This window comes from Aspergillus alliaceus, assembly GCF_009176365.1.
Source record: "Aspergillus alliaceus strain CBS 536.65 unplaced genomic scaffold BDW43scaffold_54, whole genome shotgun sequence".
Classification (NCBI taxonomy): Eukaryota; Fungi; Ascomycota; class Eurotiomycetes; order Eurotiales; family Aspergillaceae; genus Aspergillus; species Aspergillus alliaceus.
Genome location: NW_022474737.1, coordinates 81,452 through 104,508, shown reverse-complemented (window position 1 = coordinate 104,508; position 23,057 = coordinate 81,452). Strand labels below are relative to the sequence as shown.

At 47.6% G+C, this 23,057-nt stretch overlaps 12 protein-coding genes across 12 annotated transcripts; 8 read left to right on the top strand and 4 right to left on the bottom strand.

The window, feature by feature from the left end:
• The first annotated feature begins 776 nt into the window (after positions 1-776).
• On the top strand, positions 777-1,223 carry BDW43DRAFT_288564 (uncharacterized protein). Its single transcript, XM_032043293.1, has one exon. The coding sequence runs from the start codon at positions 782-784 to the stop codon at positions 1,040-1,042; it is 261 nt and encodes an 86-aa protein (XP_031896128.1). The 5' UTR covers positions 777-781; the 3' UTR covers positions 1,043-1,223.
• A 152-nt stretch (positions 1,224-1,375) lies between these two features.
• On the top strand, positions 1,376-1,653 carry BDW43DRAFT_288563 (uncharacterized protein). The gene has a single exon (XM_032043292.1). It carries the CDS (start codon positions 1,456-1,458, stop codon positions 1,633-1,635), a length of 180 nt encoding a protein of 59 aa, XP_031896127.1. The 5' UTR covers positions 1,376-1,455; the 3' UTR covers positions 1,636-1,653.
• A 208-nt stretch (positions 1,654-1,861) lies between these two features.
• On the top strand, positions 1,862-4,814 carry BDW43DRAFT_322258 (putative transmembrane glycoprotein; the record flags this gene model as incomplete). The annotated part of the gene is made up of 1 exon (XM_032049526.1): positions 1,862-4,814. One exon carries the CDS (start codon positions 1,862-1,864, stop codon positions 4,643-4,645), a length of 2,784 nt encoding a protein of 927 aa, XP_031896126.1. The 3' UTR covers positions 4,646-4,814.
• Positions 4,815-4,974: 160 nt separating this feature from the next.
• BDW43DRAFT_288557 (RXT2 domain-containing protein) lies at positions 4,975-7,284 on the top strand. The gene is made up of 4 exons (XM_032043291.1): positions 4,975-5,238; positions 5,309-5,430; positions 5,522-5,675; positions 5,752-7,284. The coding sequence occupies exons 1-4, from the start codon at positions 5,166-5,168 to the stop codon at positions 7,008-7,010; spliced, it is 1,608 nt and encodes a 535-aa protein (XP_031896125.1). The 5' UTR covers positions 4,975-5,165; the 3' UTR covers positions 7,011-7,284.
• Positions 7,275-8,724, bottom strand: BDW43DRAFT_288548 (bifunctional phosphatidyl-N-methylethanolamine N-methyltransferase/phosphatidyl-N-dimethylethanolamine N-methyltransferase). Its single transcript, XM_032043290.1, has 5 exons — positions 8,478-8,724; positions 8,368-8,407; positions 8,291-8,307; positions 7,744-8,170; positions 7,275-7,633 (listed from the first exon to the last, which is right to left on the bottom strand). The coding sequence occupies exons 1-5, from the start codon at positions 8,524-8,526 to the stop codon at positions 7,558-7,560; spliced, it is 609 nt and encodes a 202-aa protein (XP_031896124.1). The 5' UTR covers positions 8,527-8,724; the 3' UTR covers positions 7,275-7,557.
• Positions 8,725-8,974: 250 nt separating this feature from the next.
• rgsC (putative intermediate filament protein (Mdm1)) lies at positions 8,975-12,948 on the top strand. The gene is made up of 2 exons (XM_032039021.1): positions 8,975-11,795; positions 11,862-12,948. Exons 1-2 carry the CDS (start codon positions 9,143-9,145, stop codon positions 12,875-12,877), a joined length of 3,669 nt encoding a protein of 1,222 aa, XP_031896123.1. The 5' UTR covers positions 8,975-9,142; the 3' UTR covers positions 12,878-12,948.
• A 598-nt stretch (positions 12,949-13,546) lies between these two features.
• On the bottom strand, positions 13,547-14,282 carry BDW43DRAFT_315060 (uncharacterized protein; the record flags this gene model as incomplete). Its single annotated transcript, XM_032047978.1, has 4 exons — positions 13,547-13,696; positions 13,791-13,974; positions 14,025-14,076; positions 14,153-14,282. The coding sequence occupies 4 exons, from the start codon at positions 14,280-14,282 to the stop codon at positions 13,547-13,549; spliced, it is 516 nt and encodes a 171-aa protein (XP_031896122.1).
• Positions 14,283-14,656: 374 nt separating this feature from the next.
• Positions 14,657-14,948, bottom strand: BDW43DRAFT_288532 (uncharacterized protein). The gene is made up of 2 exons (XM_032043289.1): positions 14,822-14,948; positions 14,657-14,762 (listed from the first exon to the last, which is right to left on the bottom strand). Exons 1-2 carry the CDS (start codon positions 14,927-14,929, stop codon positions 14,667-14,669), a joined length of 204 nt encoding a protein of 67 aa, XP_031896121.1. The 5' UTR covers positions 14,930-14,948; the 3' UTR covers positions 14,657-14,666.
• A 1,813-nt stretch (positions 14,949-16,761) lies between these two features.
• Positions 16,762-18,253, top strand: sonA (putative nuclear pore complex protein (SonA)). The gene is made up of 2 exons (XM_032039018.1): positions 16,762-17,212; positions 17,291-18,253. Exons 1-2 carry the CDS (start codon positions 16,949-16,951, stop codon positions 18,116-18,118), a joined length of 1,092 nt encoding a protein of 363 aa, XP_031896120.1. The 5' UTR covers positions 16,762-16,948; the 3' UTR covers positions 18,119-18,253.
• A 409-nt stretch (positions 18,254-18,662) lies between these two features.
• Positions 18,663-19,465, top strand: BDW43DRAFT_191431 (Yae1 family protein). Its single transcript, XM_032039020.1, has one exon. The coding sequence runs from the start codon at positions 18,749-18,751 to the stop codon at positions 19,328-19,330; it is 582 nt and encodes a 193-aa protein (XP_031896119.1). The 5' UTR covers positions 18,663-18,748; the 3' UTR covers positions 19,331-19,465.
• On the top strand, positions 19,462-20,682 carry BDW43DRAFT_315057 (SMP-30/gluconolactonase/LRE family protein; the record flags this gene model as incomplete). The annotated part of the gene is made up of 5 exons (XM_032047977.1): positions 19,462-19,530; positions 19,598-19,769; positions 19,824-19,971; positions 20,111-20,287; positions 20,355-20,682. The coding sequence occupies 5 exons, from the start codon at positions 19,462-19,464 to the stop codon at positions 20,680-20,682; spliced, it is 894 nt and encodes a 297-aa protein (XP_031896118.1).
• Positions 20,683-20,809: 127 nt separating this feature from the next.
• On the bottom strand, positions 20,810-22,231 carry BDW43DRAFT_191428 (MYG1 family protein). The gene is made up of 2 exons (XM_032039019.1): positions 22,031-22,231; positions 20,810-21,951 (listed from the first exon to the last, which is right to left on the bottom strand). The coding sequence occupies exons 1-2, from the start codon at positions 22,114-22,116 to the stop codon at positions 20,919-20,921; spliced, it is 1,119 nt and encodes a 372-aa protein (XP_031896117.1). The 5' UTR covers positions 22,117-22,231; the 3' UTR covers positions 20,810-20,918.
• Positions 22,232-23,057: the final 826 nt, after the last annotated feature.

The following is a 23,057-nucleotide window of genomic DNA, read 5'->3' as shown; positions in this document are numbered from 1 at the left end:
ATTTCACTTTATTACAGCATCTAATAAAGTTGATAATCTAGTTTACTCTAACTGATTAAATAGATATAGAACCGCGATCAGCAAGAAGAATATTAGCCATTTCTTATATGTCTAATGGCCTAGAAGGCGCTCCACATCAATCTAGCGATAGAATCCATTGTATAAGTAATCTCTCTTTATTTTGAGTTAATTTATAGTTGTTGGCGCGTGTTTCATTGTGATATTTACTACCATGAAGTCGGTCGCGTAAAGTTGAACGCGGTACATAGACCCGCGCAGCTTTAGCAATTTGGGTAATTTGCTTGCTTTCTATAGCGGAAATCGCTAATAGAATCTTGCCCTCTTGCTCAGCTTGATTTCTTAAATTTTGACGCGATTTTGGAGGCATGGTGGATGGTTGAATTGAGCGAGGTTTTCGACCGCGGTCAAAACGCGTTGAGGTGGCGGCTCGTTTGTGGTGGCGGGTCACTAGTGAAATACGTTAAATCGACCCAGGTCCCACATAGGTAAGTGGTGGAGAACGTTATGACTGGTGGTACATACCTGTAGAACTATTCCTGAGAATCTCCCTTTTACCTAGAGTACTCTGTACGAATAACCTGTACCTGTACGTATTGTACCTGTAGTACAGTATCTTAGTATTCAGGAGATTTAGATTAGTAAAACTGAAAGCTTCAGCCCCTTAAGATTTGATGTCCTATGGCGTTACAGACACGCGCCGCATCAACACACCTCAGGATATCACCAACGGCCTTGAATGTAACCGAAGGGATTGTCGGGAATGCGGGACATGGAAGTAAACATATCAGGCATTCATTCCCTTGGTAGGGGCCAAGCATTCGAGATTCTCGCCCAAATTACACGCACGCATCGAAAAAAGATACTTCCCGCTAAAGAGGCTTTCAGCTTCAGTGAGGACCTCTGGAGGAAGAAGCGTAATGCCAGATTTCTGTATGCAATAAAGTACGACATCAGATATACGCTCCTCTTAAGTCGCGTATGCTGTCTACGTTCGACACAAAGGCGTGGCATTGCTACATAAATTCTACATCGCAGAATCTTATCGCCGACAAGGTGTCGGGACGAGACTAATGAGTTATATCCGACAACGTTTGCAAAATAAGTATGTTCAATTATGGGTGGACAAGGCTAGAACTAGCCCGATGTCTATATTCCCAGCATGGGTTCGAAGAATGTGAGGAAATCGCCGATTACTACGCGACGGGGCGTCCGGGGATCCAAATGATACTCGATCTCAATCCTTGATGTGTATTTTTATTCTTAGCCCCTTCTAGAGGAGCTATTCCTTACAAAGGGCACATTCTCGCTCTATCTCTCTCCTTTAGGAAGAAAGGGCACGCGGAACACGTATGGTTATCAACATTCTTTCCCTGCCAACCCCTCAAGATCTGAAGGAGTTAAGAGCCCTACCGAACGTCGGGTCCTTGGTTCTCTATGGCTCCTGCAAGTCATCCCTTGCATGACAGTGCATTTCACAAGGTGTGCTTTATCGCGCGACATCTACTACCGTATGCTTCGCCAAATGTTTTTCATATTTTAGTGACGTCAAACATATCCAGGTATGGCTCGGCTGAAGGGGCCTCACGAACCGCGCCTCTCCTGTGCTTTGTCTAGCCCTTGGGCGCGATTGCCCTGGAGGATGGTGGTCTCTATTCGAAGGATAGCCAGGCCAATTGTTCCATGTCAATTTCAATTTCTTCGCACAACTCAGTCTCTGTCTCTTCAGCTATTTCTCGCGTCAATCAAATGGTCACCGGGTGATCTCCCAGATGAATAAGACGATAATTTGCTGTATTTTTGATCAGGTATCTGCCAGGACTGTTCTGTCTACCTCGAAAATATGGCGCTCATTTGGTTGATCCTCCTCGGTTTTATGTGGGTTATTGATGCAAAGCTGGCTTCGAACTACCCAGTGAACTCACAACTGCCTCCTGTGGCTCGGGTGTCACAGCCCTTCGAGTTTGTTTTCTCTCCTGGTACATTCGGCGGCAGTGACTCGTCAACGTCTTATTCGCTCTCAAACGCCCCGTTATGGCTTCGAGTGGAAAGTAAGAATCGCACTTTATTCGGCACACCCCAGAAGGAGGATGAGGGAACTGCGAAATTTGATCTTTTGGCATCGGGCGAATCAGGATCAGCAAGAATGGAGGTGACTCTAATTGTAACGGAGGATGATGGGCCAAGACCTGGGAAGCCGGTACTTCCCCAGCTCGAAGCGATTGCTGCGACATCCGCTCCTTTGACAATCTTGATTCACTCTGGGGACGCCTTTGATATAGCCTTCGACCAAGACACTTTCACCAATACCCGCCCATCCACAGTATACTATGGGACATCCCCTGGGAATGCCCCGCTACCTTCCTGGGTGGGATTTGACCAGTCGAACCTTCGTTTTTCTGGTGTTGCACCTAATATTGGACCTCAGACGTTTACTTTCAGTCTTGTTGCCTCAGACGTGGCTGGCTTCAGCGCAGCCGCTATGAATTTCGATATGACAGTCAGCCCGCATATCCTGTCATTCAACCAGAGTGTGCAGACATTCTTCATCAGTCGAGGAGAGCAGTTTACTAGTCCTCGGTTTAGAGAGATCCTGACTTTAGATGGGCGAGAACCATCAAATGCCGATTTAAGCGGTATCCAGATTGACTCGCCTTCCTGGCTTGAGTTTGATAATAGGACGATCTCATTTATTGGCACCCCACCAGTTGATGCGGCGGATTCAAATATCACCATCTCCGTAACAGACAAGTATCAAGATGTAGCAAGGCTTATCATCAGCCTACAGTACTCACAATTCTTTCATGGCATACAGGGATGTGAAGCGATTATCGGCCACTATTTTTACTTTGTTTTCGATGGTGCGGTCCTGACCAATGACTCCGTTCACCTTGAAGTCGACCTAGGAAACCAACTTTCTTGGCTGCACTACAACTCCGACAATAAGACGCTCTACGGCCATGTCCCATCTACTGTTAGCCCAAGGAACTATACACTCAAGCTTACTGCTCATGAGGGGACCGCGGAAGATACCAGACAGTTTACACTCAACATTTTAGAGGAAGGAGGTTCTTCAAGTCAGGACACAGACAATTCAGCGGGCTCCGCTGGGGGTATTCATGGAAAAAAAGCTGGAATAATTGCCATTTCAGTTGTGATCCCTTTTGCTTTTTTAACAAGCCTTTTGCTTATCTTCTGCTGCTGGCGCCGTAAACGCAGGACATCAACTCATGAAGAAGGGCAATTACCAAAGGAGAAAGTACCACACCCAGATGTCTCCGAGCTACCACACTGTCAGCCTTCCGAAGAAGCTACAGGGGATAATCTCCCCGAAATGGTCAGAAGTCCTCCGGAACCATCATCGAAACCGCCGAGATTAGAACTGGCGCCTTTCTGGGACACGAGCCCCTTGGACGAGCATGGACAGAGAGGACACTCCGAAGGTAGAAAAAATACGTTCTCTACTTCGACCATCGAGTGGGATTTGGGTCCGTTTAAAAAGCCTGGTTCAGAACAGGACAAAAAAATCGACGATGTATCCGTTCCACCCAAACGGCTGTCGTTCCAAAGCAGTCCACCCATGCGCAGACGAACAACGACTAATTCACGAAAGAGAGAACCTCTCAGGCCCATCCAGCCAAGGAGATCGCTAAAACGAAGCTCGGTCCAGTCGTCCAAATCAAAGAGGTATTCGAAGCGTTCCAGTGGAATATCATCTGTTGCATCCGGGCTCCCCGTAAGGCTTAGCGGTGCGGGACATGGTGCCGGCGGCTTTGGGCCCCCCGGGCATGGAGTAGTTCGAGTGTCGTGGCAAAATACGCATGCATCTCTGCAAAGTGACGAGAGCGGAGTTGGGAATCTAGCACCCTTGTTTCCTCGGCCCCCACCTCGAACAAGAGGTAGTCTAGAATTCCCAAACCGGATGAGCTTACGGACAGTGGAACCTGATTCACTGACAATTTCGGAGACCGATTCTTTGGAGGCCTTTGTTCACACTAGGGCGAAGAATAGAAACTCTTCCAATCCCATGTTCTCTGGGCAGTTCAGCCGCAGAACATCTTCTGGTCTCCGGGCTTTGGAGAGAGCTCGAAGCACAGCAAGCCGAACCGATACTATAAATAGCTCCAACTATTATGACGACTACAGACGATCTATACATGAACGTCCATGGTCTACGGCAATGTCTGCGTCTATTTATACGGATGACAACCGCCTGTCTACATACCTCGAATCGCTGTCAGAAGAATCTTTGAACGTACGACCAGTAGCTCCAATGGCTGGAGACCTGAGCCAATCTAGTCTGGCGCGGAACTATTCGGCGGCGATAGCACCGCTTCCCCGGTTCTTCAGCGAATTAAGCCTTAGTAGTGCACGGCGGGCTGAGTCGCGTGAGTTGAACGACAGCGCAGGTGGTTCACAGCACATGGGCGAGCGGCAACCCGAATTAAGTCAGCGTGTTAGGTCCAACACCAGTCCGTTTTCGCAGGCCGAAGTTTCTGGTACTGGTCCACACCCTCTGCGCAAAAGCCCGTCGACCTCGTCCATCCCATTCGATAGCAAGGTACGTCGGATAAGCCTGATCCGACTAGCAGATCCGGAAGCAAGGGAACAGCGGGGCCTGCAATAAGATGTAACTGGGAGTGTATGAAGTGATAAAGTTTTTGTGAGCAGTACTCTTGTACTATACATATTGCTGTCTTTCCTTTCGTGCTGTCTCATGATATCCTCGTTCTTGCTTTGCGGCTTGTGTACTTTTTCTGATTTGTATACATCTTACGCTAAAATCCAGAGGCCGGCCGAACAACATAATACTACAAATTATTTATAATAACAAAAACATCGTAATTAAATCAGGAATATGTGTTTGTCACGTGGCGGACACCCTTATCATCCCAAAGCAGGCTAGCGGGCGTCGAGCGGAGCGGCGCCCGCAAGCTCCCCATTCATTCCGTTGAGCGGAGAGACACCGACTGAGATTATTGAGAGCCGCGCATTCTAAGTTATTCAGTTATTCTATGACCCGTTCATTGGGCTACTGCTGAACGACTGTTACTTCATGGGATAAACCACTTGGTCATTTCCGTCACTCTTCCCCTTCCTCTTCACTTTCTGCACGGCGCTCCAATTACTCCGATTCAACCATAACCATGGCGGCGCAGGCGGCTCTCATCGCTGATACGATTGTTGGTATGAAAAGGGCGTTACGTAAAGAGAACGATTGTAAACTTTCCGATTTCTCCTTCACTTCGTCTTCCAAACGCGCTTTTCTAACTCAGTCATATGAATATAGTCTCAGGGCCTGATGATCCAATCGCTCAGCCAACTAATCGAGGCAACAAACTACGGGCAAACGCAAAACATGTGCGTGAGGGCGCGCTAGGGTATATCCAGCCGGGTAATCTTTACAAGCAGGTAGGCTCTATTCCGCGCGCAACGAAGGTCCCTAGGCTCACTTTTCCGTCTTGGGGGCGTTGGCCCAGCGGCTAACTCTCATTGCTGGTAGAAAATTGAACATGCTGGGTACACACGTTATATAATCCAGTCTAATCCCGTGCGCTATGACTCGGAGGGGGATGAGCTTGATGAGGATGATGAAGACTCCGAGGCAGATGCGGCTGCCGCGGATGAAAATCCGTTTTCTGAAATTGCTCTGGAAAGTGAGTCTTCTAATTTGCATGAAAATGTCGACCGATTGCTTTCTTCAGCGACTAATATAGAAACCCTTACTTCTAGATTCTCTATGCCCTTTAAAACATCCATCGGAATTACCTACTCACCCTTCCTTATCCCATGCCTATACCTCCCCCGCTCTTTTGAGTATGACCAAGGCAATTGAGGGCAAGCTACGCCAGGAGCGAGCTCTTCTGTGGCGCGCGCGGAATCTCCACAGGCTGTTCCTTGGTGACAGCTCTTGGATGCCATGTGGAACAGTAGAGACCCCCGAAGACAGATTGATTTTCGAGCCCCGGCTTTTTGCCACGGGCCACAGATTCCTAACTGGACAAAACGGCGTTGTCCGCCCCTCAACTGCAACAGAAATTAATGGTCAAAATCATACGATCCAGGAAGTCGGTCTGGTTGCTGATATATCGAAAGAAGTCCAGTCATTTGTAAATGAGGATGTTCCGGGTTATTTCGAGAGAGACGTTGAAAGGACCGGTATTCAAAACCAAGGGATAGAGAGTAGGGGTCATGCAAATGATGAAGAACAGACAGAAGAACAGACAAGAGAACCAAAATCAGAAGAAGTCGAGACACCCGTTGGAAACCTTCCACAGCATCCAGACACGACTGGAACACGAGCCAATGGCAACAACACAACAAATTCACACTTGGAACACAATCAAATGCCCGACTCGGACGGGCTCCGCAGAGGTAAGAAAGAGGATGTGAACGAGCAGACTATCGCGTGTAGCGGGAATACCGATAAGAACTGTGAGGGCTGCAACGATGCCCTGGGAGACGAAATGGATAGAGATGAAGGGATACAGGAGGGGTTCTCTCCTGAGCCACCCCGTCGGATGACGACTCGAGCTCAGGCCAATGCAGCGAACCCACAGGAGGACGAAGCAGGCAACCTCTCATCACCCCCTTCCTCTGACACCCTCAGCTCACTTCCTTTGCCACACCCTCTCTACCTCGTTCCTGACTCTATCCGTCCAGACCCCAATCTTGGTTTATCGCCCATAGAAGCTGAAGATACACGACGACTTCTGTGGTCATATGTGCAGAAACAGGAGGAGACTGTCCGGGGATTTGAGCACATGTTGGAATGCCTGCTCCGAGCTTGCCGTATGAAGGATGATGTGCTCGAATCATGCAAAGCAGAAGGACATGTGGGTGAGATGAGCGATGGAGAAGACTGGTATGATCGTGAAAAATGGGGACTTGCGGAAGGGGAGGACCTTAAAAAAGGTGCGGACGAGGATGAGATTGAGATGGTCGAGGAAAGCCGCGCATCGAATAAAAGGGGCAGGGGCAGGAGAGCATAAATTGGGAGAAATTTATTGTTTTTACGGCGCCTAGCCATCAACGACGCCCACACGGATCTGTATCCCGGAGTTTGCTGAGTATTCAAGATTTAAGCTGAGAGAAAGCTTTTTGGCAGTCAGCAGCTACTGCACGATCCCCTGGATTTGGATGAGATACGAAACATCAATTTCGTTTTTCTTTTTTTTTCATTATTTGTTTGATAGTTATCCCAGGAGTTCAAGGCGTCGCGAATGATATCCGTGCTTCATCTTATCGAGAATAGGTATAAAAAAGTAAATAGAAATGTACGATTTTTCTAGTCTAGGGATGTGTTCCACATTTGGTCTCATAACCTATCATTGATGTATTGCATCTTCCCAGGTTTCTCTTGATTGTTGAATTCCACTCTTTCATTTTGGTCACGTAGCTCAGTTAGCAGCGTCCATGCTCTCCTGGCCGACACGGATTGGTGGAGGTTGAAAGTCCAAAGACTCAATCATGTGGGCCTTAACGTCGAAGAGAAAGGTTCTAAGTTGTAGCTTGAACTGGACGTGATGACATGGTAAATTATTGGCTCTTGCCGCCTTGCTTGGTCTTTGCACGTTCACGCTCGCGCTTTGCATAGATCTCAGCGGTGAAAGGACTACAGAGTCGTGAGTCAGTTGACACGGCATGCATGCTCGGTAGAGATTTCAAAGGTATGTTGGCATGTTGCATCGGGGCAAATTTCGAAGGAAACCATATCAGACTTACTCTTCCCACTGAAGAGCAACCCAGTACAGAATGAAAACCTCGGCGGTCAGGAGGATTCCGGCGACCTTGCCCTTGTACAGGGCTACACCCAGAAAGTTCAGGGTACTGCCCCAATACATGGGGGAGCCAGTGACATTAAAAGGAAAGCCAGTAACCGGGGCGTCCATGAGAATACCGAAGTAGTCACCGAGGTAGGTTCCGGTGACGCCTAGGGCAAACATGCTGGAAAGAACGAGAACAGAACCGACAGCGAACAGGGCGCCTCCTAAAACCGGTTGGTGCACAGGGGCATAAAAGGGTTGGTCTTCCAGGGCCAACTGATACACATGGTCGCGCGCGATTCCCAGGGTGAAGATAGTGATTGCGAGGAAGTAACAGCCGTAATATGGATTACCGAATATACGAGTCAGGTAGTGTTTCCGATACTCTACAATATGAGGTAAAAATGGGTTAAATCCCATAAGCCTTTTATACTGAATAAAAGAGAAAGATCCGGCCATGGGTTTGGGATTTTAGCATTGGAAAGGGGGGAAGAGCTTTGACCAACCGGCACGGGCAACAATACTAATCGAAGAGAGCTAAGATTAGCAGTTGGTCGGTTAAGCAAGCAAGAAGAGCACCTACTTCCAGAAGATCGGGTTGAAAGCGATGGAGAGCGCCGCCCCTGTGGAATCAGCGGAGTTGAGAAATCACGTAGTAGTAGTATTTGTAAGCCGCTGGAGTCCGAAACATACATTGAAGGGACGATTGAGAGAGATCGAGAAAATCCGAAAGAGAAGCCATATCGGGAAAGGGTTTTCGATTCCAAGTGAACAGACGGAGGGATTGATGAAAGTGGGAGGAAGATGGAGATGTTGTTTGAGGAAAGTGGAGCAAGTAAGAGAGTGAGAGAAAGTGCAAACAAAACAAACCAAACTGTGATGATGTCTTCGTCTCTGTGGTGTGGTCACGGGATCAATTAGTTATATTACTGTATGTACGAAGTACTACGGAGTATGTACATACATCCAAAGATAGTGTCAGAAGTTCTCCAAACTCCTGAAGTTAAGTAAGTTAGCATACTACTGTGTAGCCTCGGTAACCTAAACACAGATAGAAAAGTCATGTATCTTCTCGCTTTCTCCTGTAAGTACAGTACGGAGTATGCTACAGTACGCACCGTCCTTACCATTATAGGAAACCTCGGAGTAACTTCAATACTTGTTGATCCTCTTCACCGCCCACCAACGCCAACCACCCACTTCTTCCCGCCGATCATTATCATTTCAATAGTTAGTATACCTATACTCATAGAAGTCTACCTCCTCCCAAGAACTCTATTACATGTCTACAACTGGTCTCTACTTTTCTTGACCGTCATGAGACGATCCCCATCTATGGTGCGCGTGCTCCGGGGAGAATGGCCCTGAAGCGTCATGACATCGTCCTCCTGGGCACTGGTGCATTCGTTGCTTGGGGTTTAGCTGTTCGCTGCTTGCCAGTGCTGCGATATCTTGGGTATGCTGTCACACTAGGCGCTCTACTTTCATCGCTCGCTTTCTTTGGCATTGTGCTCTTCACGATACGAAAACCTCATGGCGCACACGTCAGCCGTCCCCAATGCTTGCCTGTCACTTTCCTTACTCCCTACCATTGGCAAAACGAAACTCAGGATTTAGAGAGGCGCTCCATTTACAAACCTATCTCTCTCTACCCACACTCCTTTGTGGTGTCGGAAGGGTTGGACGAGCTTCTGTCGTTGTTAACGCGAGATTTTATAGCGTCATGGTACCGAAGTATCAGCCCGAACCCAATGTTTGTGAATGAGGTAGACCGAGTAATTCGAACAGCCGTCGGAAACCTACGCGATAGGTTACTCGCAGAGGACCTTATATCTTTCATAGTCTCCCGCATATTTCCCATTCTCACCACACATCTTAAGGAGTTCGACGTCGCAGAGCGATCAGTGCGGGGACGAAATTTGACACGAAATGTCACCGAATCCGATGAACTGGATATTGCAATTGCAAGCAAATATCGCGATGGCCACATACACCCGGCTGCAGCACTGTCACTTTCGGATCAAAAGGCAGTTGAGCAGGAATACCTTCGCAAAGTTGCAGTTGGATTACTACCTCGGCTGTTTCCTGAAAACGTTTTAAGCAGTCGAATAGTTTCCGTTTTGGTCAGGGAAATACTATCATGCGCTATACTATTCCCTATCGTATCTACTCTGTCAGACCCTGATACCTGGAACCAGTTGACGGAAGCTTATGGACGTACGGCTCTCCAGGATCGGAAAACGGTGCGCAAGCTCCGAGCGGCATTAGACGAGCATGCATCGCCGGTGCCCAAGTCAAAACATGGGAGTCCATTCCCCCGGCTCTCGCCGCATGATTCAGAGAGGGCTTTTGAGCGTTTTGTTAGAGCCATCCGGCGTTGTAGCAACCTTTCGGACGCTAGACGGTTTAGAGCTCTGGTTACAAGCCAGCTGAAACGGGAAACTATGGTAGAAGGGCAAGATCCTGTCTATCTTCGGCGGTTGGAGACAGGGAAGAGGGTTCTTGATCAAAAGGTGGCTAAGCTCTCAGCTCCGGCAAGTAGCTGCACATCGCACGCCACCGCAGCTGCGACGCACTTCCGCCGACAGATTTCCTCACCAGCCCAGGAAGCATCATTAGTGGACGTGATGCATGATGCTGCTGGTCTTTCATATTTCATGGAATTCATGGATCGTCAACAGCTTATGTTTCTCGTACAGTTCTGGATTGTGGTTGATGGCTTTCGCAACCCACTCGAGGATGACTTTGGGGACGAGACCTCCCCAAGTTCCACAACCTGGACGGAAACAGATAGGAATGATATGGCCTTGATCAGCGAGACGTATCTCTCAAAACCCGAACTTAAAGTAACGGGCGAGCTGCGTCGAGCGGTGAAAACTTTCTTGAGCGCCGGAAAGCGAGCTACTCCGGAACAGTACCGCGAAGCTCGGACAGTAATCTTAACTACTCAATCTGCGGTATTGGAGGACCTCCAAAATGTATACTACCCTAAGTTCAAACAGTCTGATTTATATTACAAATATCTAGCGTCAGATGAGACATCCCAGTTTGAATCCCGTACGGCGGCTGTGCCCCACGAGGATGTCTCCCCCACCATGAAGGTATCTGAAAGACGCCCACTGCCTCCATTGATGGGCCGCACAGCCTCCCATCCAGGTCCTAAATCAAAGGACCTGCGAAGGGCCGCTATTTCCTCAAGTGATGTACGCTCTATGGGGAAAGTATTAAACGATGACGAGTCACCGAGACGTTCTCTGGATTCCGAGAGGTCAGCCCCGTTATTCGATGACGACTATGATACAGACCCTCTTGCTATGTCCACACAAAGCCTTGGCCGAGAGTCGCAGAATGGCGAGAATGAGGCGAATCGGAATCAAGTGATTGAAACGATGGAGGCTGCGTTGAACGATATCATTACCAACGAGCCGAAAAACAACAGACTAGATGAACTCAAGAGTAATGATTCGCCATCCAGGTTGTCCAGCAATGAACGATATCCACAATCACCGCGTAGCTCTGCGGAATCCACGCGAGCGGACGACAAGGTCAAGCCGAACATCGCTTCTCTAGGGTTGGTGGACCAGTCTTCCCGACTCGGTGTCTTTGCCGATGATCTCTTTCCTGACCCACATAAATTCATTGAGGACGAATACGAAGAACATGCCGATATAGATGACAAAGATCCAGCAGATGAAGTCCATGAAGCCGCTCCTGGAGATCTTGGCTTGACGGAAGCAATTGAAGCACTCACGGCAGAGATAGAGAAACTTGGATCTCAGGAGTCAGTGGTGGATGCCTTAACGCGAAAAGCTGAGCTCACAAACAATACTGCCGAGTTGAGGATTCTGCGGAAGTCAAAAGCTAGCATTCAGCGCGAAATCCGTCGCAAGGAGATGCAACGGCAACAATACATGATCCAAGAAAGCGACAACAGCTTGTATGGACGGTCAACTGTTCGAATTAAGTCCATTGTTGTAGGTAAAGAAGAGGATGGCCGAGAATTTGCAATGTGTATGTGGAATATCCTCTCATTTCAGTCTCGCTCAGACGACGTTGGTTGGCTAATGTTTGTTCTAGATGTGGTCGAAGTGCAAAGGAATGCCGGAGAGCAAATGCCAGCGGCATCCTGGGTTGTTGCTCGCAGATATAGCGAATTTCACGAACTTCACCATAAGCTACGCATGCGGTATCCATCGGTGCGGCACTTGGAGTTCCCGCGACGGCGTATGGTCATGAAGCTGCAAAGAGAGTTTTTGCAAAAGCGGCGCTTAGCGCTGGAGGCGTATTTACAGAAATTGCTGCTCCTACCAGAAGTCTGCCGCAGCCGTGACCTACGAGCATTCCTCTCCCAGCGAGCCATCATTCCACCCGACGAATCCCCTCGTGATGGAGAGACTAAAGATCTGGTGACCCGGATCTATAATTCGGTTGCTGACGGTATGGATGACTTCCTAGGTAACTTTGGTGTACTCGATCAGCTCTCGACGGCCGGACAGAATCTCATCTCAGCGGCGACCAGCCAGCAAGGTAGCACTGCGCCTGACTCAGGGCTAGTGACTGAGGGTGCGGTGACTACAGCTGAAGCCGAGGCGGAATTGAATGCATTTGAGGACCGAGAGCTGGAACCATTTATCAAGCCGATCTGCGATCTGTTCCTAGAAACGTTCGAATTAAACAAAGGCAATAACTGGCTTCGGGGCCGTGCAGTTGTCGTTGTTCTCCATCAGTTGCTAGGCGGAACCATCGAACGTAAGGTCCGCGACGGTGCACGATCATTAGCCCAGGACGAGTCATTACTTCGGTACATTAGCGTAGCCAAGGAGACTCTGTGGCCAGGTGGCAGCCTACGTGAAAGTAAGATCAGAACAGCTTCAGAGCGGCTGAAGAGTCGCAGGGAAGCCAGTCTAGTACTAGCCACCTTGATCCCGGATATGGCGGGCAATGTCGTTGGGCGGGCTAATGCGCAAGGAGCAGCGCGGAGGATATTTGCAACGTTGAACAACCGGCGGCTTAACACACACTTAATGTATACTATCTTGGATGAAATTATTCTGGTATTGTTTGGTGGTGGGGAAACGGGGCGGATACGATAGAAGCATCTGTGCCTGATTCCTGGATAGATATGGGGTAGACTCTCTTTCTCCCCCCCTTATTGTGGCTGGGGTCGTAGCTGTTCTCTTCGTACCACCCCCAACCTTTCTTTCCTCTTCCTTACCCTTACGTTCAATCTTATGTTAAAAGGGTGTGGGGCAGATTATTACCTCATTGCCTTCTAAGAATAGAAGTCTCACACTGGGGTGTATATAGTAAATAGTATAATGATGATAAAGATGACAAAGAAGACGTGTGTCCTCACCATTCCATCTTAGAGCTTCTCTTCGTCTCGTATATTGAATCGCTTGACTAATCGTTGAGTAGAGGATAAAAGACATGCCAATTCCGACCATATGGCGAAAACAAGTAGAATCCCTATGAAGAGCGAGCGGCCAGTAAGACCCTTAACATGTAAATAGTGTAAATTACCATTGGCATCTGACGGTAAGGACTGAAAGGAGAGTCAATAAGATAGAAGAACATTTAAAAGAGAAAGCTACATAAAGTAACCACCCTCTAAATCAAGCTTTAACATTCCAAACAACTTTGCAGGGTAATGCTAAGAGGCAAGACGAGGAAAATAATTAAGTCGGTGAATACGTCCCGAGAGAGAGAGAAGGGTGTGTAACTATTTGCATTTGACATTACAGCAAATGCTCCGATTAGGTCTATGCCTCTTCCTTCTTCTTCTTAGACTTCTTATTGGAGGGCTGTTGGGGCGGGCCTTGCTTAGATTGATGAACGATTAGGCGTGTCCAGCACTCTTCTTTGTCCCACTCAAAACCAGCGAGGTAGGGCTCGGTCAGCACATCATCAGACTACATATTCGTCAACCCCTTACATTTTATGTAGAACGAAGGGTGTCCCGTCGAAGCCGTGAAGGATCCAACTAAGGCTGAAGATTTGACATACCTTCTTCTTGTACTGCTTGTAGATTGCTTCCAGCGCATCCTTGACTGTGACTCCCTTGAGATTACGAGCAGTCACCTCCAACCCCAACGGGAACCGCAAATCAATCTTCTTCACCGGAGGGTTTACGAGATAGAGTTTGAGGATATCTTTGTCCTCTATCGTGGATGGTGAGGTGTTGAGCTTCCTAGGGAAAGACTTAGCGGGGGACTTGCGGTGGATGGGCCTCGTACTTACCACCCTGTCTTTTGTGTCTCGATAGGAAGTGTCAGCTCGATCTTCTTCTCCTCTAGTGAGAACAGGACTGTTAGTATGATACACGGAGGGGAAGTGGTTTCCCTATGCTACAAAAGGGGAGATCTTACCCAGGTCTTTGATGTTCCAGACACCTTCCGACTGAGAGGAGTGGCGCTTGTGAGTCTTCTTCTCCGCCTTGTCGGGAGATATTGACAAGCCAGCAATGGCAGAGTCGACTTTTGTGAGTGGGACCGACATAGCTTTGAGGTCAAGGGTATAGGAAAGGGTAAGGATGGTAATCACTGATGACAGAGAGGGTGGTCCGGATTAGTATTGTACGTCACGATCGTGTTGATATTAACAAGCCTTAGTATTGGTGTAAGGATAAAGGGTGAAGGTGGGGGTACACAGAGTGGTTGGGACTGCAGGAACCAAGAGAACTTACCCGTATGTTAGATTGATGACAGAGTATGGTTGAGATCCGGATAGGATTAAGAGAAAGGAAGAGAAGACGAGAGGGGGACGAGGAGGAGAAAAGGAGAAGAAGGAAGAGGAGAGGGGGAATTGGGAATGCCAGAAGGAGGGAGGGCAGGTGACCTGACTGGCTCGTCCAAAGTACATCAATCCATTCATTGTACGATACTATACCTGACGACTGGGATTCCCATGATACATTAGTACGTCGTACGAGGCGGGGTCAATGGAACCTACGTCTCCATTTCGATCCTCTTCCCTCCGCTGAGATTGGAGGAACCATGAGAATGAGGTATGCACATCCCTTCCTGGTACATACTTACACACATACATATATACATACTAGACAGAATGGAGTAGAAATTCGCTAAGGAATATTCCAAAGGAAAGACCGAGAGAGTTATGTAGAAAAGGTTGATTAACTTGACCATAGTAATATACTCAATGGAGATTGATCTAATTATACATTTGAAAATTCGACGAGTACTATTTCTAGGTCTCTACGTAGTATTTCCTGTCTGTTTTACTCCCGCATTAGATTGATTACCCGGGAGTACCGGATCACACGACTAGAAGAGTTGACGTCGAGAGAGCTCTGGAAGTGGTCCACTAAGGCTGCACCCCGCATTTCCGCCCGCTCCACTGGCCCCATCACCTTATACGGAGTTAGGGGAGAATCATATTGTTCGATGAGACGATCAATCATAATCATTGACGACATCATTTTTTACAGTCCTTGGTTGAGCAAACCTAAATGAGGAGTTACATATTGATTAATCATTGATTCATGATTTTTGTTTCCCTTAAAGGAAAAGGAAAAAAGCAAAAACCAGAAACAAAATCCCTCCTTGTATAAGTAACATTTACTACTACCTTAGTTACCTTACCGTTGAGGTAAGTAAACCCCCAAAACCAAAAACTGTTAGACCTCACGTGTGGCTGGATATTCTCGCATCACCAATGCCGTACCACTTAAGGCCTAGATGTTTTCCTACAAAGTACAAACAATAGACGTTGGTCCTTATTTGCAACAACGCCCCGCACGTGAGACTACAGGGGGAGACATGTCATATACTCTCGTAGTTTCTCCACCACTGTTATTCTAGGTAAATGATGCATCTATTTCACCTTGTCGAGACCATGTCACCAGAGAAGGCCATTATACTGCCATCCATTGATATCCTTGATCGGAAGAAATGAGACTGTGTGGTCAGATCACTGCAGTGGGGTGATATACCCCCACGTAGGTAAGGTGGTAATTTTACAATGATCATATGGTTGGCGGCAGGGGTTACACTATAGTACTTAGTATCTTATACTTGGTACCTAGTATAGTATGGACTACTAGTAGTAATAAGAAAATCAACCCTCAAAGCGAGAAACAGTGAAGCGGGGGGTGGGTGAGTCCTGGTCGAGACACAGAAACGTATGGATATATTATATCCTTCCATGCATCCCTTGATCATGCGTACTTGTTCGGGGTACTGCAGGTCCAATATTGGTGAGGGTACAGGTGTTGGCTCACGATCCTAAATTTGGGTACGGGTACAAGATTCCAGGTGCCTGTTTACTTACCATCACTTAATCTACCCAAGGTTGATTCTTGTTGCATTAGACGAAACCCCTCCCACCCCAAGCGCGCGCCCCCCAAAATAAAATAAACCAAAAAGGTATACTTTCATTTAGATGTAGCATTTCAAGAAAGTGTTACCAATAGTAACTATGCTCTTTCGGCTAACAGTCCTTCTATATACATTTTCTATCTACGTCGGCTGCACATCTGTTTCATAGACCAAGGAGACATTTGAAGCTGTATCTCTCTAGGGGTGTGCGATTTAGGGGCAACACCCCCTCGATTCAAATGCTTTGTCGCCCTCTATACCTCCGACCAATGCATGATTAATAGAATTGAAGGATTGAATTTGAATAGCAAAAAGAATGTGCAATGATGTCATCTGCACAGTATCAACTCATGAAGGCGATAGTAGTTGTTGGGGAAAGTCCAACTAGTACATACATGCAGAGAAGTTAGTAAGAACAGCCTATAATGCAATTCTGAGATACTTTCAAGATATAGGAGGACGAAAATGAAATGCATTTTTTTCTCAACACCAAACCAAACAAGTATCCCCACCGGATGGGTTAGTTATCACCAAAGTTGACTGAATAAAGAAGTGTGTTTGTTCTGTTTGAAGGGCGGTGTAAAGGGGCCGTGAAGATACTGCCGTCCAAGACATTAAACATCTGAACACGGACCTTTTACGTTTACTCGGCTTACCTATAACGCCCTTTTTCCTTCTTCTCTCTTTTTCTTTTGCGATTAAGCTGCATTGAGACAAGCGGATTTGCCGCTAGTGCGCAATCCTTAATATTTCCACAGCCCGATCTTTAGTATTACTTTCCCGCCCTGCTTTCGCCAAACCTTGTAAAAAGCAAAAGTTCTCAATCGAATGTCGCTCTTCGGTTCTGTCGGCGCTACGTCGACTACAGCGGGTCAAACAAACACAACCGGCGATATATCCAAAGATGTTGCTCTCAATTCACCCCCTGAAGATAGCATCTCTGATCTTCAATTCTCTCCCACCAGTGAACACCTTGCTGTAGCTTCGTGGGACAAGAAGGTTCGCATCTACGAGATCAATGACCAGGGACAGAGCGAAGGGAAGGCTCTCTTTGAGCACGAAGCTCCAGTTTTAAGCTGCTGCTGGTCACCGGTAAGCTCAACAGATTCTCTTGCCAACCCATCCCCTCTGCGACTCTAAGGTATTTAACTGTTCTTTCTCGCTCGACAGGATGGAACTAAAGTGGTAGGCGCTGGTGCCGACAAAGCCGCTCGCATGCTCGATCTCGCCACAAATGCTACCACGTCTGTCCAAGTCGCAGCCCATGACGCTCCGATCAAATGCTGCCAGATGATTCCGAACCCTGCTGGAGGCACCCCCCTCTTAGTAACCGGTTCGTGGGACAAGACAGTTAAGTACTGGGATCTACGGCAATCGAACCCGATTGCCACAGTGGAGTGTCAGGAGCGTGTCTACACCATGGATGTCAAGAATAAGTTGCTAGTGGTTGGGACCGCAGACCGATACATCAACATCATCAATCTCGATAATCCCACCAAATTTTACAAGACTATGCAATCCCCTCTTAAGTGGCAGACGCGAGTAGTCAGCTGCTTTACGGATGCTACAGGTTTCGCTGTTGGTAGTATCGAGGGCCGCTGTGCTATCCAGTATGTGGAAGACAAGGACTCCAGCTCAAACTTTAGCTTCAAATGTCATCGAGAAACGCCTCCAAACCAACGCGATATCAATAACATCTATTCGGTCAATGCTATCTCTTTTCACCCGGTTCACGGGACGTTCAGCACCGCGGGTAGCGATGGAACCTTCCACTTCTGGGACAAAGACGCCAAACACCGCCTGAAGGGCTACCCATCCGTAGGTGGGACCATCTCTAGTACAGCATTCAATCGCAATGGCAATATATTTGCATACTCGGTGAGCTACGACTGGAGCAAAGGTTACTCGGCCAACACCCAACAGCTTCCCAATAAGGTGATGCTTCATCCGGTTGCTCAGGAAGAAGTGAAGCCCAGACCTGGTACCAGGAAGAGGTGATAGAATTATATGTGGGGTATGACGTTGGCGCATTGAGGGGTTTAGTGTGGTCGGCATCAGCCTTTGGGTTGATATCTCGCGATTTTTCAAGTCCACTTATTTACAATATAATGACATTGTCGGTAGCTCCTCCCCGCGATTCTCTAGGGTCGGCTGTTTATCTTCCATTTCACTGTCTCCGATTCAGACACCTTTTCTCTGTTTCCTGGGAATGCATATGAGCGTATTATTCTATGATGTCTTTGTGTGCTTTCAATTTCTCGTGGATGAATGCATTTTTGTTGCCATGTGAAGAAAATTTGTAGAGTGATCACTTTCTTGAAAATGCTTCGATTCAGTAGAGTTATAGGGTCACGATTATATCAAGAGTCTCCGGGAAACAAACAGATCCTGAGAAAAACTCCGGTCACGGGTGGGGTTGTTTTTATCGGAGGGGCACGCGGGAAAAAAAGAATTTAAGGTAAGAAAACCAACGTCTTATCTCTCATATGTTAAGTTTAAGTCACTCCTGAACCTCAGTCTTGGCCGGCTAGACTTATTACCCTTTCCTCTACCCTTCCCCTCGTTCTTTGATTCTTTTTAAGCCCTACGGTGCCCCTCGTTTTGTCCATTACCTGGAGGTCCTGCATTATGGAGAGCAATCTACTCGAAGGCCTGCTCGATCTGGAGGAAGAATTTTATAAGGAAGGCTATGACCTAGGAGCTGCCGATGGTGCTCAAGCCGGTTACACCGAGGGCAGTGTGTTCGCTGTCGAGAAAGGATTTGAAAAGTTCATCGAGCTGGGAAGGCTCTACGGCAAAGCCCTGGTCTGGTCTCAACGACTGGCCGAGCCAGGCCTGTCCAAAACTAGAGAACTTCTCCTGGTAGAATCTCAGTTATTTAGTGAGAAGGAAGATGCTCATTTGAAGCCGCCTACCTGCAAGGAGATGCCGAGCTTTCCACCTAGTTCCAGGCTAGCAAAGAATATCGACACGCTTCTTGAACTGGTTGACCCAGCATCTCTACTTATGCAGAATACAGAAGAAGCCGTCACCGATGTGGATGAGCGTGTGAAGGGTGCTATAATCAAGGCGAAGCTGATCCAGCGCGCACTGGGAGAACGGGAAGATCCTTCGGACATACACCCCGATGCAAGAGACTCCCAAACACAAAACTCCGGGGATGGAACTGGCAGTATTGAAGATATCAGTTCCCTGAAGATACACCATTGAATGTCTTTATTCACAACAACAGGGCCTCTCTGCCCCTACCTATCAGAGTATCTCCGATCGGCGGCTGAAGCTCGATCGAACAAGACAGGACCTGAAACTTGATCAGTCATTTTTCTCGAAATGTCTCTACTATGGGTGCCGTGTCTGCTTCTGCCAATACCAATGTCGCCAATGGCGCTACCCTAAAGGATGTCAGCTCGGTAAATTTTTTGGGTTTTTGATAAAGAAAGCGGTCTTGAGATTCTGGGCGCCAACCCCAGCTACAAGTTCATGCTTCTTGTCTCCGAAGCCGTCCACGAGACACCTGTTTATCTCGCATCACAGAACAAACTCCACCTGCCTCAGTTGGCTCCCCCTCCCGGCTATCTCCCTCAGCTCGTTATGGACCTGAATAAGGGCCCGCCTATACTGTCCGAGTACCTCTCCGACCCTCCTGTCTGTGCGCCCAACGGATGTACATTTCATAATGGCAAGGTCATCTAGGATGCATCAGGCAGTAATCGATCTATCCGTGGTGGAGAACAGCGTGTCTCTTTGAGAACTCTAGACCCGGAGACCAATAAGTCGGTTACCCTGGTAAACAATTATTTCGGCTATTACTTCAATACCATTGACGACCTGGTGGTGCATCCAAAGACGGGGTATATTTGGTTTACGGATCATTGTTCGTCCTCACTGCATTTGCTTTCATGTTCAACCCTCCGCTAACTTGTGAACAGAGAATTCGTAGTTTAATGCTCCCACCGGCTCTCCCCCGTAGCTTCCAAGTGTTAGTTACAGGTACAATACTTCATCCGGTGCGATTTTCGTGGTTGATGAGTCGATTGGCCAACCCAATGGTATTGCTTTCAACCAAGAGGGCTCCATCGTGTATATCACTGACAGTGCTGCCATGAGCACTCCACTTGATCCCCAATATGGTCATCCTGGTCGTACATTCAACGCCACTCAGCGCAGGTATGAGATACAGATCGGCCAAGTCAAAAAGCCAAGACATTAATAGACTTCCTCCAAATCAATATAGGACTGTTTACGCCTTTGACGTAAACGGAGATGGTACCCATGCTTACAACGAGCGACCTATTTATATGGCCTCTGGATTTGTCCCGGACGGCTTGGAAGTAGCTGCTAACGGATACATCATGGCAGGTGTTGGACAAGGTGTTGATATACTTGACCCCTCTGGGCAACTTCTCCTGACCATCCAGACCAACTACACCGTACAGAATTTCGCCTGGACGGGTCCCGAGCTCAAGGCACTCTGGCTTGTGGGTAGTGTTGGGAGGGGGGTTAGTAAAGTGGGAGCTTGTAGGCCAGGAGCTGAGGTGAATCTGAGGGCCAGGGAAATGTAACAGAAAAGGTGGATGAATTGTAAGGAATTACTTTGTTCGTGGCTGTCCCACACATGGTATAGTCTGGCCATCTTTACACTATGATTCCTTCAAGTAAAAAATTTTTAGACATCACCCATCATAGGGTCTGTCGAACCGTAGTATAGCACAGCGATATCTCAGAGTATGCTATAGGTTATCGACCGTACCACCGCCAGCATCACATTAGAAGGGGGAAATAAAATAAAGATAATCACTTATTGTTCCAAGGCTCGGACCGCCATGGCATATGCGCCTTCCTTGGTCTTATGGCCGCCGATGAAACCGCTCGCGTGGACAAAGACCGCACCCTCAGGGATCTTGGGCTTGCCGGTTTTCTCGGCTTCTGCAGTCATAACCCCGTCAAGGTCCGCATCGCGGACACCACGCCAGCTCTCTGGCAGTGGGTTCCGGGAAACAAAACTACTTTCATTCACCGACACGCACTGAACGCGCCATTTAGATCCTTCAGTAGCACTTTCGGGGTAAAGAACATAATAAGCCTCTTCCTCCGGCTTGGTCCCATTGGATCCCGACGCATCTTTTTCGAAGTTATACAGGTGCTCTTTCCATGGAATACCACCCTGGGGAAGAATAATGATACGGCCGGAAGGATGGACGTCACGGCGGGAACGGTAGGCATTTCCAACAGTAGTGCGTGCAGGTAGCCAGGATGTACTGGCGCGGTGTAATTTGCGGATGAAAACGTTTCCAATGAAAGTACTTGCTCGGCCAAAGAGACTGTCCTCGTCTTGAGGCTCCCCGGGCGGGCAAGTCGGGTCAGGGTCGTTCATGTCACCTACCACGGATGTGATGGTGACGGCACCATCCTTGAAGCGTTTCTCAATGTTGGCGGCGGAAATTTCGGCTGGGTCGTAGGCTGCGATACCATTGTCATTGGCGTCAATTGCTTCGATAAAATCCGTATAAAGTTTCTCGTACAACAAGTTCACGTCGTCGTGATCCACTGGCAAGGATGTATATTCAGCAATGATCGCTCGACCAAAATGCATATATACTAAGCCAGCCGAGGATAGCTTAGTATTGCGGTTGGGGAAGGTCGTCGAGAAGTCACGTTGGTGGTGATCATAGCGGTTGTTGGCAGGGTCATATTCTCCACCTACGTCAACAACAGTGTGGCAGGTTGCCAGTTGTGCCGGATCTCTGGTGCGGACGAGGGGAGAGGCAGAGTAGGTGGGGAGTTGTCGGAGAAGATAGACCGCGAGGGCCTCGTCGGCATGAAAATGGCCGCTAGGCAATGCATATCAGTAATGAGGCGACCATCATTAGAGCGAAAGGTTGAGATAAAATATAATAAATATATACATACCTATGGGTTCCAATCAATGGCGAGGTCTTGATTTTCTTTGCGATAGTTTCGTCGGCCATTTTGAATAGTTGCCGAAATCGTAGCATCCAACAATACAAGACTGGAAGGTCAAAAAAAAGTAGTCAAGGTATGGATATGGGTGGATGTACTATGTATGTACCTTTTTAGTAAGTAGTGATCAATTCAGATTGCCTACTGTTTGACTCGATACTAGTACTAGTCATACCCTGTAAAGTCTTACTAGGGAGATCTAAGATGGCTTCCGTATCCGGATACCAGTTAGGGCTTTGGCTGGAGGGCTTCCTAAAGCATGTGAGAACTACGAACTACTACTCTTACAGTATTGTAAGTACTCCTTGAAAAGGCATTAGGATAGAGGTTTCTCTTTACTTTGTCTCACTTAATTGCTCTTTGTACTTTTCTTCAAAGCTAGTTGGGTCAAGATCTGTCACGTAGACTATGATAATGTTGTAATGAAAGGTTGATCACGAGTGGTCGTAAATTAATAATCCACCGCCTTGAAACAAAGTCGACAACTACTTCGTACACATCTATATATTTATACGTATGGACATACTGTACATACGTAGGAGTAAAAGAACTAGGAAAACTAAACCTACTACCGTACAGCCCTCAATTACCCTTTCTCTTCTCTTCTCTCTCTCTGTCTCTCTCTCTTTCTTCTTATTTTTTTTCGACATCTAACTAGTAAGTGGGACAGAATAGATGCTCATTATTTATTTATTATATATTATTCCCATCATTACGAGTGCCACGTGAAAATCGTCCCGTCTGGAAAAGGAAAAGCGAGATAAGATCAAAACTTCCCCCCTCAAAAAAAAGGGAAAAAGATAAAAAAAAAGCAGTTCAAGGCCGGAAAGAGCAGAGAATTCATCAGCGGAGAAAAAAGAAAGAAGAAAACCTCAGTACTCTCCTTGACTTCATGTGTACCCACTGAGATTCTTCTTCTTTTTATTATCCTTTGTTTTCTGTTCTCTCCAAACGTGAGTTCTCCGGTCAGACTTGC

Coding starts and splice junctions, on each gene's coding strand:
- BDW43DRAFT_288564 (XM_032043293.1), top strand. CDS start 782: ATGCGGGACATGGAAGTAAACATATCAGGCATTCATTCCCTTGGTAGG.
- BDW43DRAFT_288563 (XM_032043292.1), top strand. CDS start 1,456: ATGGCTCCTGCAAGTCATCCCTTGCATGACAGTGCATTTCACAAGGTG.
- BDW43DRAFT_288557 (XM_032043291.1), top strand. CDS start 5,166: ATGGCGGCGCAGGCGGCTCTCATCGCTGATACGATTGTTGGTATGAAA. Junction 5,239..5,308: donor GTTACGTAAAGAGAACGATT/GTAAACTTTCCG, acceptor ATATGAATATAG/TCTCAGGGCCTGATGATCCA. Junction 5,431..5,521: donor CGGGTAATCTTTACAAGCAG/GTAGGCTCTATT, acceptor CATTGCTGGTAG/AAAATTGAACATGCTGGGTA.
- BDW43DRAFT_288548 (XM_032043290.1), bottom strand. CDS start 8,526: ATGGCTTCTCTTTCGGATTTTCTCGATCTCTCTCAATCGTCCCTTCAA. Junction 8,408..8,477: donor CTCTCAATCGTCCCTTCAAT/GTATGTTTCGGA, acceptor CTGATTCCACAG/GGGCGGCGCTCTCCATCGCT. Junction 7,634..7,743: donor GTTGCTCTTCAGTGGGAAGA/GTAAGTCTGATA, acceptor ACGACTCTGTAG/TCCTTTCACCGCTGAGATCT.
- rgsC (XM_032039021.1), top strand. CDS start 9,143: ATGGCCCTGAAGCGTCATGACATCGTCCTCCTGGGCACTGGTGCATTC. Junction 11,796..11,861: donor TGGCCGAGAATTTGCAATGT/GTATGTGGAATA, acceptor TGTTTGTTCTAG/ATGTGGTCGAAGTGCAAAGG.
- BDW43DRAFT_288532 (XM_032043289.1), bottom strand. CDS start 14,929: ATGGTCAAGTTAATCAACCTTTTCTACATAACTCTCTCGGTCTTTCCT. Junction 14,763..14,821: donor GTATGTATATATGTATGTGT/GTAAGTATGTAC, acceptor CTCCAATCTCAG/CGGAGGGAAGAGGATCGAAA.
- sonA (XM_032039018.1), top strand. CDS start 16,949: ATGTCGCTCTTCGGTTCTGTCGGCGCTACGTCGACTACAGCGGGTCAA. Junction 17,213..17,290: donor TAAGCTGCTGCTGGTCACCG/GTAAGCTCAACA, acceptor CTCGCTCGACAG/GATGGAACTAAAGTGGTAGG.
- BDW43DRAFT_191431 (XM_032039020.1), top strand. CDS start 18,749: ATGGAGAGCAATCTACTCGAAGGCCTGCTCGATCTGGAGGAAGAATTT.
- BDW43DRAFT_191428 (XM_032039019.1), bottom strand. CDS start 22,116: ATGCTACGATTTCGGCAACTATTCAAAATGGCCGACGAAACTATCGCA. Junction 21,952..22,030: donor CCATTGATTGGAACCCATAG/GTATGTATATAT, acceptor TGCATTGCCTAG/CGGCCATTTTCATGCCGACG.